This window comes from Mustela nivalis (genome assembly GCF_964662115.1).
Source record: "Mustela nivalis genome assembly, chromosome: 4".
NCBI lineage: Eukaryota > Metazoa > Chordata > Mammalia > Carnivora > Mustelidae > Mustela > Mustela nivalis.
In genome coordinates this window covers 103,949,577-103,961,902 of record NC_139023.1, presented here as the reverse complement: position 1 = coordinate 103,961,902, position 12,326 = coordinate 103,949,577, and the positions used below count along the sequence as shown (strand labels likewise).

The window sequence follows — 12,326 nt, the reverse complement described above, 5'->3', positions numbered from 1 at the left end:
ACTATAATTACAGCAGATGGCAAAAATGGATTGAAAAAAACCTCTGATCTAATTTCTGCATCTATAAGCATATGCACATAAAGTCTTTGGTAAGACGGTCTCTCATTGCCCAGGGTAGCTTCTAATGGAGTCTAATGATCTCTAAAAATACTCAGCTGTGGGACGCCTGGGTGGCTCAGTTGGTTAAACAGCTGCCTTCGGCTCAGGTCATGATCCCAGCGTCCTGGGATCGAGTCCCACATCGGGCTCCTTGCTCCGCAGGGAGCCTGCTTCTCCCTCTGACTCTGCCTGCCACTCTGTCTGCCTGTGCTTGCACTCTCTCTCTCTCTGACAAATAAATAAATAAAATCTTTATAAAAAAAAAATACTCAGCTGTGCTCCTTGCTTTAGTAACAATGTCTTTAACTTCTGAGGGTTTTAGAATACATTTTTTATGGATATGAGGATTCTCTAATCAAGGCCAAGTCTAACACTTCTTTCTTTGTGCAGCTTTCTTGAGCCTCCCTTTGTCCTGATTTCCAACAATAATGCTGACTCTCTGACAGACTAAGTAACGTGGTGTTGCAAAAATTTTCTTACCCATGTGTATTTTCCATGGACTAAATTTCTTCAAGGTTAGGGACCATATCTTTTTCGTCCTTATGTTGCAGTCAGCACATATTATGAGATGTTTGTTTTCCAACTAAATATGTTTGCAAAGGCAGTAACTTTTGGTGCCTAGCTCAGTGACTGGCACACAATAAACAGCAGTTAAATATTTGCTGAGTATAAATGGTAGGCTTTTACTAGGTTTTCTGGATATAATTTTGTCAGGCTCTCCAGAAAATGTTTCCTACGATTAATGATCTATTTGTCTTCTTTGGTCTTGACTTTACTTTCCAGACCATTTTAGTGTCTGACTACATTACTGCTTTTTAACCTTTTTGCATGTTTCATTGTTGACTTTCACAGACATTTATCACGATATTGAAACCCAGATCATAAGAGTTAAGCAACATTCTGAGGGAGATGTTGACAACACAGAGGACTAGAAAGCTCTACCTCTATTTCTCTCACAGAGACACCAACTTAAAACAATATACAGACTAAAATAGCTTTATGAGAACTCAAGTCAGTTAAGAAGCTGCAGTACCCCAGGTCAGGGGAGAGCTGAGAACAGCTGCATTGAAATGGGCAAGAAGGGTCATTTCCCTTTACCTCTTGTTCCACCGACCCCACCCTTTGCCCAAGCCATCACAGCTCAGCCTCTGGCTCCTGGTTTCTCCAGGAGAGTAGTGGGAAAGAGAAGGGTGGAAAACTAACCCAGAGTTCTGGCCTTTTGTAGGGAAGCCCAAGGGTTTCTGTCTTGCCTGACTTGGAGTGCTGATGGTACTGGCAACAGTTGGCACTATAGGGCTTACAGTGCCCCAGATGGAGGCTGGAATGGTTCATCACGGTTGGGAGAGAGTGAGAAGAGTGGAGTATGTTCTTTGTGTTCCAACTTTTTGCAGGGCTGTCGAAGACTGATATTTGTCTTGGCTACCTGGGATGCTATTGGGGAGCTGAAAGACGGGATTCCTGGGGGCCAATGAGAAGAAAGGAGCAGGGAACATGCTGTACTGCAGACAGACACCAGAGGGAGCAAGAGATCCAGCTCCTAGAAGAGAAATTCGTAAACTTCTCTAATTGGCAAATTATACTCACAGCCCAGAAGTCACACCCCCTAAAAAGGTTTCAGAGATCCCCAGAATCTCTGTAGACTAGAATAGGTGGCTGCTTTTCCAAATGCATAAAACTCTGCAAAAACTCAGAAGGTGCGCGCACACACACACACACGAAACATGACCCAAAGGACGAAATAAATTTCCAGAAATCAACTTCAAAGATACAGTGATCTATGAATTACCAAAGAATTCAGAATGATGGTTTTTAAGAAGCTCAATGACCTACAAGAGAATGCAAATAGGCACCTAAATGAAATCAGGAAAATGAGGTATGAACAAAATGACGTTATTAACAAAGATAAAAACTATTACGAAGAACTAAACAGAAATTCTGGACCTGAAGAATACAGTGACTGAATTAAAAATATTTACTAGTGGGGTTCAATAGCAGACCTGATCAAGCAGCAGGAAGAATCAAAGAAGAAGGGAAGAAATTTAAAAAAAAAAAAAAAGCAGAAAGAAAAGTGGAGAAATACTGAGGTACTTATGGGACATCAGCAAATGAACGGATGTATGCATTATGGTACTTCTAGTAGAGAAAAAAAGGACAAAAAACTTATTTGAAGAAATAATGGCTCAAAACTTCCCAAAGCTGAGGAAGAATATGGACATCCAAATTTTAGAGTTAAGCAACATTATGAAACGGACTGGACGGATACTTGATGACTGATTATACTTTTAGTGGCCTTAGTTTTATATTCAGGTGAAATTACTACTTTGAATTACTTTTATTCAGCAGAGGAGCAGACATGGTAAAGAATCACATCTATAGCTCTGTCATAGTATCTTATTTGCCGAAGAGTGAAAAGGAGAAACAAGACTCTGAAGAGACATGCAGGCTTGGGGGAGAGAATTAAAGGAAGGGACACCTTCCCCTTACCCCTGTTGAATTCCTATGATAGTATATTAAGGGAAAATATCCATCCATGGATTGTAAAATGATGGCTATGATGTAATTCATAATCTTTTTCTTTGAATGAATCTTACCAAAGAGCCAAGAATGAGTTGAAATCACTAACTCTGTTCTAGACCTTATGCAACTTGCTGTTTTATATGGTTTTTCAACATCTTATGATACAAAATTAATATTATAAAACCTCCCTAAAACCACAGTTCTTAACCTCCCCTTTAATAACAAGATAAAAGTATGGATCCAAGTATCCTAGAAAAATGACAAAATTATCAAATTAACATAAAATTTCCCAGGTTTTACAGACTGCATGAAGCCCATCCATAGATGCCTTATATATCTGTGGGGACTCTCAGTTTAGAAGACTTTCTACTTCGATAGAAACTCTGGTGCTGTTTCCTCATGCCTGAAATAAAAGGGTAGACTACATGGTCCATAAAGTTCTTCCAGCTGGGAGTAAAATGCAGTAGACTACAAAATCTGGTAACAAACCAATTTAGAGTGCTTGTCTAGGGGGCTAGTGGATGACAGAAAAGTGAGAGAGAATTTTTGTATTTATTATAGCAAAAGAAAGATTAGCCTAGAAAATGAAGAGGTCATAGCACTTTGCTATCCCTTAGCCACTTAAATCCCGAAAGCATGTATATATTCTCATAGCAAAATTCTGAGATTCTGAAAAATTCAACAAACAAGTGGAGCCAAATATACCCTGAGTACCCCACCAAGAAACCATTAAACCATTATAGGGAGTTGTGATTCAGAACCACTAATTAAACATTTATTGAATGTTCAAGGTACTTAAAAAGGAGCTTATAATTCTGTTAATTAAATGACACTTTAATGTATGCATCATGCCTTGGAATTATCTAAGTCATATGTGGATAACATTACATTAATAAAAATGAATACATTTTATGTATACATGGAAAGACTGGAACATTCCTTCAATAATTTTATTCTTTACAAAATATATAAATAAATACAACATTTCAACTTCTAAAGTATTACCACATTCAAGAAGATATTGCTATCACCATTCTAAATTACTGGAAGGCATTAATCTCTATTCCTTCATCTTCGATTTCAAGTGGCAAAAAGAAAACTGAATTGAGATTAAGTTGTGCTGTGATAACATTGCCAGGGACAGGCACATGAAGGAATAAACAGTCATGTCCAAGCAGGGAATGCTGGGGCCCCAGAAAAGCAATAGGAAAGGAGTCTACTGTGTCTTGCACTCGGGTGCATCTTTTCCTGAGGAGGTGTGCCACGGAGCTGGCTGAGGACCCACACTCTCTGCTCCAGCAGTTTGTTCTTCTGAGAAAAGACAAGAAAATCCAAAAGTAATCTTATTAAAAACCACACACACACACACACACACACACACACACGCACACAGACACAGTTTGAATACAACTGGAAATGGAAACGATTTTAAGACAGTAGAGATATAAAGCATGAAAAATGACAATATGGTCATTAATGTCCTCATGTTTGGTCATTAAAAAGGTGAATGTCACTTCATCTGAGGTGGAGAAGTTTACTGTTTACTGTCTATTTTCTCATAAAATCAACTGTTACAGAACTGTTATAACCCTAACCCGTTTTGTATATAAAGCCAAGAAGTAATAAAGTGTCACTTAAGTTTGAGATTAAAAGTGAATCAAACACAGATTGAGTCTAATTTTCCTTGGCCCTAAATTTAGGGGGGGGGGGAAGCTGTGTTAAGCAAATAGTATATATTTTGGAGAATATTTAGTCATTCTTTGAACACTCTGAGGTTTTAAAAAGCACTTCAACGGTATTTTTGTTTATAAGCAATATTCATTTTCAAATGATTAATTAAAATAAATCTCACATACCTGGTCTTTGCAATTATCTCAAGTTGTTGAGAAAATTTATCTTTTTATAATTCAAATTAAAAACTAACATTAAAATTCTTTTTGAATGGTATTTTACTAATTCAGGCTGGGACTATATCCTTTAATTCTGAAAAAAATTTTTTTTTTTAAGATTTTATTTATTTGACAGACAGAGAGAGAAGAGTGTGCACAAGCAGGGGGAGCAGCAGGCAGAGAGAGAAGGAGAAGCAGGCTCTCTGCTCAGCGGGGAGTCTGATATGGGGCTTGATTCTAGGACTTGGACCATGATCTGAGCTGAAAGCAGACGCTCAACTGAGTCACCCAAGCACCCCTGAATTGGTCAGTTTTTGATTCATATATTCTTCTAGCTTACTCTTTTATTTACGTCAGTTAAAAACAGTACCAGAGTGATGCATATATTGATAAAAAGACTCAAGCATTTTTATTTGTGGTTGAATTAATTCATATCAGTCTATGTCCCTTGCACTATCAGATGAAATCAAAAGGTGATTAAAAGTTTCTCAGTTTTTCAGGGCACCATAGTAGGACAGAGCACTCTGCCAATCCTCCATCCACCCCTCTGTGTCTGGCACCTGGGCTGAGGTGGGGGTGACCCTTGACACGGCCTCCCTCCAACCAGTCAGGAGCCTAGCACTGCTGATTTTACTCCCAAATCTCTCCCATCCATCCATTTCTCTCTATCTCCCTTGAGCCTGCTCAAGTCCCCGCTACTATCACACCTCTTGCTTGGACAACTGTCATCAACTCTTGCTCCTATTAGTTGTTGGTCACCATAGAGCTAAGGTTCTGTGTTCAAAATTTATAACTCATTGTGATTCCCCCCATCATGTTGTTTAAAATCTTTAAAAGTCTTTGTCTATATGTTTTCAGGAAAAAGTAAAAATTCCTTTATACAATCGACAAATTGCTACACACCTGGCTCTTCTGTTTGGTGGCACTGCCTCCACCCCCAGCAGCTTGGGTTCACTGTGCTCTGGCCAGTTTGCTTTCTTTCAGCCCCGACCCTGATTACAGTCTGTCCTACCCTGGGGATGTCACTGTTCTATCTGCCTGAAATACGTCTTCCTCCTCTCTTTGTTAAACTGACTCACATTAACCTTTTAGATCTCAGCGTCCTTCTTCAAGGAAGACTTCCTTACTCTTCCTGAAACAAAAGCCTATTATATGCCTCACAGCCTTTTATGCTTTAGAATTTTACCTATTTTTATTTTTATTTTTGATTACTTGATTACTGTATCTCTCAGCAGGACTGTAAACTTCTGTAGGGTGGGGACCATGTCTGGCTTAGCTTATTAATGTACCATCAGGGTCTCATCTCTGACACATAGTTGGAGACCAAAATTTTTTGCTGATTGTATAAATTAATAAGTAAATGAAACAAGTCTATGATCTCGCTTGTGTAAAATGAGGATAATGCTATTGGAAATACTGGCCCACTGCATTGATAAGAAAGGCTTCTTCACTGAAAGTTTTGTTTATAGGGTAGTGTCTTCATATTTTTAATAGAGTTTCTGATATCTTAGGGAAAAGTTGAAGGTTTAAGAGGTGGAATAAAGACTCAGTTTGGGGTAAAAAATGATGGACATCAGTGCTGTGCTTTGGAGAAACTTTCTTACAACAGAAATGCCAAATGAAGTCTGTGCACTGTAGCTTGTTCAACTATATCCTGTCTAACCTTGCCCTTCAGGGCCACAAATTAAAGATAAGTTCTGACAGTTATCCCCTGATTTCCAAAGAACCAGTATATTTACGTACCTGGGCAAAGGCCTAAACCAGAGTTATCAAAATAACGAACTGGATGAGGCGTTGGTAAAGACTTCGATCGGCTGTCAAAAAACCACGACTTTGGTGATTCCCTTGGCACAGGATCTTGTAAATTCCGTTCCTTGCATTGAGAAGGTGTATGTGGCCTCTTTTTGGTAGGTGTTCTAGTCACTTTAGGAGACTGTGGAGAATTCTCACAACTAACTTCTCTTTGAGTCTCTCTCTTAAGGATTCTTGCCTTCCATGTTTTGACCTCATTGGAAAGATGATGATTATTGCTTGAACAGAGGAGAAAAAAAAGAGAGAGAGAGAGAAAAAAAAAGAAAGACTGTAAGTCTGTACAATTCCTGCATTTATTCACCTGGTACATTCGTTCTCTATCCCCTGGCCACATTCTGTGTCTTTCAGTTCCACTAACTGGTTATTTTTTGTGACCAAAAGCCTGTGCACTTATTGCCTGCTGCCTAAAAGGCTTTCCAGTCTCTCCTTTCATCTGGCCTAACTGTTGCCCTTTTCCACAGCTACTCTTTTATCAGTTTCTTCACCATCACCCCTCCCCACATTTAGAAAAGGTCCTAGTTGTAGTTTTCTGTTCTTGCTGTTCAATAGCACTCACTGCAAAAAATTAGTTGTACAGTTATTTGTTTACTACCTATTGTTCTTCTATTGTATCATTGATAAAGTGCTTGGCACAAGATTCTAATTGTTGATAAAAGCCAAATATTAAATTTGTTAGAATTGTTTATAAAATAAAAAGAAAATAGGCTACAATAATAATGGACTCCATGAGTTCTCCTTTGACTTGGGTATGCAGACTTGCGGTCTATTTAAGTGGCTCTCTGCTCAGCAGGGACCCTGCTTCCCCCTCTCTCTGCCTGCCTCTCTGCCTATTTGTGACCTCTCTCTGTCAAATAAATAAATAAAATCTTAAAAAAAAAAAAAGGAAGAATTTAAGTTGCCCCTTAAAGATTTTTCTTAACTTCCTGTTTCTGGCTTTGTTAAAAATAGGTCAATTGACAGATAGCAAACATCTGGAATGGGCGTAGTACAGTCTTATTCCTTTTAAAAAACATTTATTACATATATTCTAAAAGTTACTTCCCCATATGCGTGAAGGGTTGCCAACTGCAAAAACTTGTATGAAGGTGTATATACCAAACTCCCCACATGTAATAGCCAGAAGCATACTTTCAATATCACGTAAGCATATCTTACCTTAATAGTTCATTCTTTTGCTTTATTAGCTGTTCGTTTTGCTGCTTTAACTTTGAGACTTCTTTTTCTAGCCGTATATATTCGCTTTTTAAAATAAGAGCTTTTGTGCTCTGTACAATGCCACTACCACCTCCACAAGTTAAAGGTTTATTTGAAGGCTGAGAGTCCGTACATTCTGACACAACTGTGAGGGGGGCAAATACACCAATAGGGCATCATTTTCATTATCTCCAAAGTTTAAAATAGAGGAAATACTACGAACAGCCATTAAGTCACTGCAAAAACCAGACTATCTCAATCACCAGGTCCCTAGAAGCCATCCTTCCTTCCTCCTTTTACCTCCTCTGCTAAGCCTGCTTGATCAACACTTCTAATTGTCCCTAGAATCCTCCCGCTTCTCTCCAGCCACCAGTTCCATCAGCACAACACTGCTGGCTGGAAGCTTCCACTATGAGGGCAGCAGCGGGCCCCACCCCCCCATTAGTGTTGTCCTTCCCTGCTCTCTCCTCTGCATCAGTGGACACCCTGGAGGAGCTTCTCAGAGCACAGAATGTGTGTGTGGGGTCCACCACCAGTCATTCAGTGCGCTCTAAATTCTCAAGACATAGTTGTAACTAAATAAAATTCAGAATGATACAAAAGCATATATTATTAAGTATTCTACACTATATGTGTGAAAAAAAGGTAAGGACATGTTTTGTAAATTTTAAAATTTAAAGGCATTTAAAAATTTAGGCATTTAGGGCGCCTGGGTGGCTCAGTGGGTTAAAGCCGCTGCCTTCAGCTCAGTCATGATCTCAGGGTCCTGGGATCGAGTCCTGCATCGGGCTCTCTGCTCAGCGGGGAGCCTGCTTCCTCCTCTCTCTCTGCCTGCCTCTCTGCCTACTTATGATCTCTCTCTGTCAAATAAAATAAAATCTTTAAAAAAAAATTTAGGCATTTAAAAATGTCTAAAAATTTAAGGCACTTATAGAGTAGAACAAGCCACCACTTAACTGACAATTTACAAAAGAGGGTGAGGTGTGTGGGGATAAGATACTCAAAGTCCATTTTCTTTCAAATTACTCTGAGTTCAGATATAATATGTACCGGGGAAAGAAACAATTACAACAAATCATGCTTGTTTCTAGTTCTGTCTCTTAAAGTTTTCCAGGTAGGGGTGAACTTCTCCAGCAACAGACACTAGAGAAGTTCAGGCCAAACATGTATGAGACAACATCTTTAAAACTATCTCATTTTTAAAAAAAATGTGTGGATAATAATACACACAAGTATTACCTTATGTTGGACTGACATTCAGAATTTTCAGTGTGCTTTTACACATAACTTTCAGTTTGAGCCTTACAATACATATATATGTATTATAATATATAATATATTTACATATATACACACATATATATACACAATATAATATGTAAAAATACATAACACATATATACAATATGTAAAAATATAAATGTATATATGTAATATGTATATACATGCAAAAATATATATGTATACATATACAATATAATATGTAAACTATATATAGTTTATATATATCACATATATATATAAATATATATATGGAGGTCAGGTATCATCCCCTTGATTTCATAAAGCCATCAAATGAGGACTGGTCCTGACTTAGTTCACTGCTTGTTTACTACACAAAGCTGTCCCAAGTACTGTTCAACATCCTCTCTTTTCAAATGAAACAAAGAGATAGTTATATGGAAAAAGGTACATGTTGAGGAATGCACATGCAGAAATTTGATCATTAGACTTGAAAACTGTATTGAAAAGATAAATTTGAATGACTTTGCAAGTAAGCATTAACTCTATTTTCAGTACGAAGAACATGTAGGATATTATTTCCTTTTTTCCACGGTGTGCTGATTGAGTTTTTGCTGTGCATATGGTTAAAGTCTATTACAATATGGTTGTATCTTTATTGGGAAGGTTACTTTTACCTTGCTAGTTACATCATTCTTTTATAGTACCGAAGATATATTCACCCACATGTAAAGATCTGATAACGCAAAGGTAAAACTCTTATTTTTTTAGAATCTATAATGGATAAATAGTTGAGATTACAGGAAACTAAGGAGATATGACAGGATAAATATGATCCCAATAAATTCATTTCAAAAATAGTTTTTTCTAACTGAGTCATTAACAGTTTATTCTTGACTGTCACAAATATAACAGTCTTCAAAAGGTCTAAGTATATTGAGAAATAAGATGGAAAGGATCTGGCAGTACCAGTATTTTCTCCTTACTTGAGGTATCTTGGGCTTGTTGATTTCTTCTCAGATTTTCTCTCAATACCCTTATAACTTCTTTTTGATATTCTACAGTGGCTTTTGTAGAAGTAATTCTAAAAAGAACAACAGAAACATGTAAAAGCTTTGTAACTAATTTTTCATGGAAGAATAAACAGAACTACTATCAATAAGTTATATCACATTGACATAAAACCCATAAATGGCAGTAGGGTATCAAGTATTTTATAGGTGTAATGCCATCAAATTGGAAATATTCTATTTGGTTGCAGGAGTAATTTTTAAAATTCTTTTTAAAATTTCTGGAAGCCCAATAGCTTTGTTAATCAGATACAATTACCAGAGCATAAAAGTGAAAAGAACTTTTACCTATTTCAACACTGTCAGGGAAGCAAACCCTGACTGCAGCTCTAGTCTAATGTGATACAAAGGTCAAATTCTGCTCACTGTTCCCTAGTAGAAAGTGACATTTTAGGAATTGTTGGCCTAAGTGTTAATCAGCAGTGTTAAATCATGAGACTTTCTGCTTTTAGAGACTCCGAAAGTATCTGCTGATTCTATTCTATATGTAAAATTGCCTTTTTAAAAAAGATTTATTTATTTGAGAGAGAGAGAGACATTTATTTATATGAGAGAGAGAACGTGCGAGAGGGAGAGGGAGAGAAAAAAGCAAATAGACTCTGTGTGGAGCTGAATACAGAACTCGATCTCAGGACCCTGAGATAATGACTTGAGCTGAAACCAAGAGTTAGATGTTTAACTGACTGCATCACCCAGGTACCCCTGAAATTGCTTTTTTGTAATGAGGAAACTGATAGGTGTAAATTTCACTAAAACCCATAGTCTTATCAGTGGAAGGCTGGTTAGAATGCATGAAGCTTCAGAGTGTTACTTTTTGGGCAAATTTGGTATCATTGTTAAATATTTAGAGGAAGAACAAAAAGCATTAGGAGTCAGAAGGAGTCTTAAGAAATCATCTAATACAAACCTGTACTTACTGATTATGAATACAAAGGCCAGAGAGATTAAACAGCTTATATGTAAGGTGATATAATAATAAGTGGCAATATTATATTTCCAATTCACTGTCTCTGACTGTTTAATGTTCATTATGTTATATCATTAAGAATCTCAGGCATGCCATTATATATAGTACATATAAATAAAAAGAACTCAGTCATGCTCTTTGGGTACTAGGTACCAGAATTTAAAATGATATACAATTTTACACAAAAACACAATAGGAAGAGCAAGTTAAAATAAGAGAACCAACAGAAACCTTGGTCAAACTGCTAAATACACAAAGATACACATATATTTAGGTTCTTAACATTCAATTTCAAGCATATAAAGACCGTTTTTTATGCTGTTTATTTAAGATAGCAAGAAGCATCAAAAGACATAGTGTGTTAGTAATTGATCATTTGATTATTTTTAATCAAATGATCATTGATTATTTTTAAAAAATTTTGCTGATGTAATGAGAATTTAGCAAATTTAAAATCTGTGGATGTTTGTATTTATTTTAAAAAGCAGTAATAGGGGCGCCTGGGTGGCTCAGTTGGTTAAAAAGCAGTAATAATACTTTCATATATTTTAAAAAGTTAACTTTTTAATGCAAAAACATTTAGATGGGAAAATTAACTTTTATTCCTTTTAAAGATTTATTTATTTATTTGACAGAGAGAGAGAGCAAGAGAGTGAGAGAGCACAAGCAGGAGGAGCAGCAGGCAGAGGCAGAGGGAAAAGCAGGCTCCTTGCTAAGCAAGGAGCCCAATGTGGGGCTCAATCTTAGGACCCTGGGATCATGACCTGAGCCGAAGGCAGATGCTTAAGTAACTGAGCCACCAGGGTTCCCGAAACTTAAACTATTAAAGTCATGTTCAGTTAAGGCAAAGACATACTTTTTTTCTTTTTTTTAATGATAATTATGAGTATTTATTTGGCATTTTCAAAACATGATATGCTAACTAATAACTGTCTAAAAAAGACAGAAAAACTCACAGATTTTAAAACATTTCAAATAAGTACTTATATCCAACTACAGGTAAAAGAAATATGTAATAATACAGAAGGTTTCCATAATACAAGAAAAAAATACCTATTTCAACAGTATGGTAAGCAACCTGAAAAAGATAAGAAATTCTGACATACTCTTTTTCAAACTCTTTAGCATTTTTCATCTTCTCTAGGTCTATTTTCACCAGCTTCATTTTGAGATCTTCAATTTCTTCTTTATAGGGCTTAGCTCCTAAAGCAACTTTGTCCTAATTTTTTTAGAGAAGAGAAAAATAATTTCAGAGCAGTTTTAAAGAGCTGTAGGATTTGGCAGGAACATTTTAAAACAGTAAACTCCAAATACATGAAAAGTGAAAAGCACAGAATTTAACCCTAAAATGAACAACATGTACATATTTGATGTGAAGTATACATGAAATTATTGGAAGCTAACAGGGAATTAAGAACACATGACTTCCACTTTTTAAAAAATTTTATTCATTTGAGAGGGAGAGTGAGAGAGAGCATGAGCAGGGTGAGGGGCAGATGGAGAGGGAGAAGTAGACTCCTCACTGAATAGGGAACC

General features: G+C 36.8%; 1 protein-coding gene across 3 annotated transcripts in view; it reads right to left on the bottom strand.

Moving 5' to 3' along the window:
- Window positions 1–3,363: 3,363 nt before the first annotated feature.
- The window catches only part of CENPE (centromere protein E), a 77,017-nt gene continuing 68,054 nt past the window's right edge, over window positions 3,364–12,326 (bottom strand). For all 3 annotated transcript variants that reach the window (XM_082728971.1, XM_082728973.1, XM_082728972.1), the window contains 5 exons: window positions 11,897–12,009; window positions 9,740–9,837; window positions 7,473–7,656; window positions 6,249–6,535; window positions 3,364–3,927 (listed from right to left, as the gene is read on the bottom strand). In XM_082728971.1, the coding sequence (XP_082585097.1) occupies window positions 3,833–3,927; window positions 6,249–6,535; window positions 7,473–7,656; window positions 9,740–9,837; window positions 11,897–12,009 (777 nt within the window). In that variant the 3' untranslated portion in view covers window positions 3,364–3,832. The remainder of the gene's footprint in view (window positions 3,928–6,248; window positions 6,536–7,472; window positions 7,657–9,739; window positions 9,838–11,896; window positions 12,010–12,326) is intronic.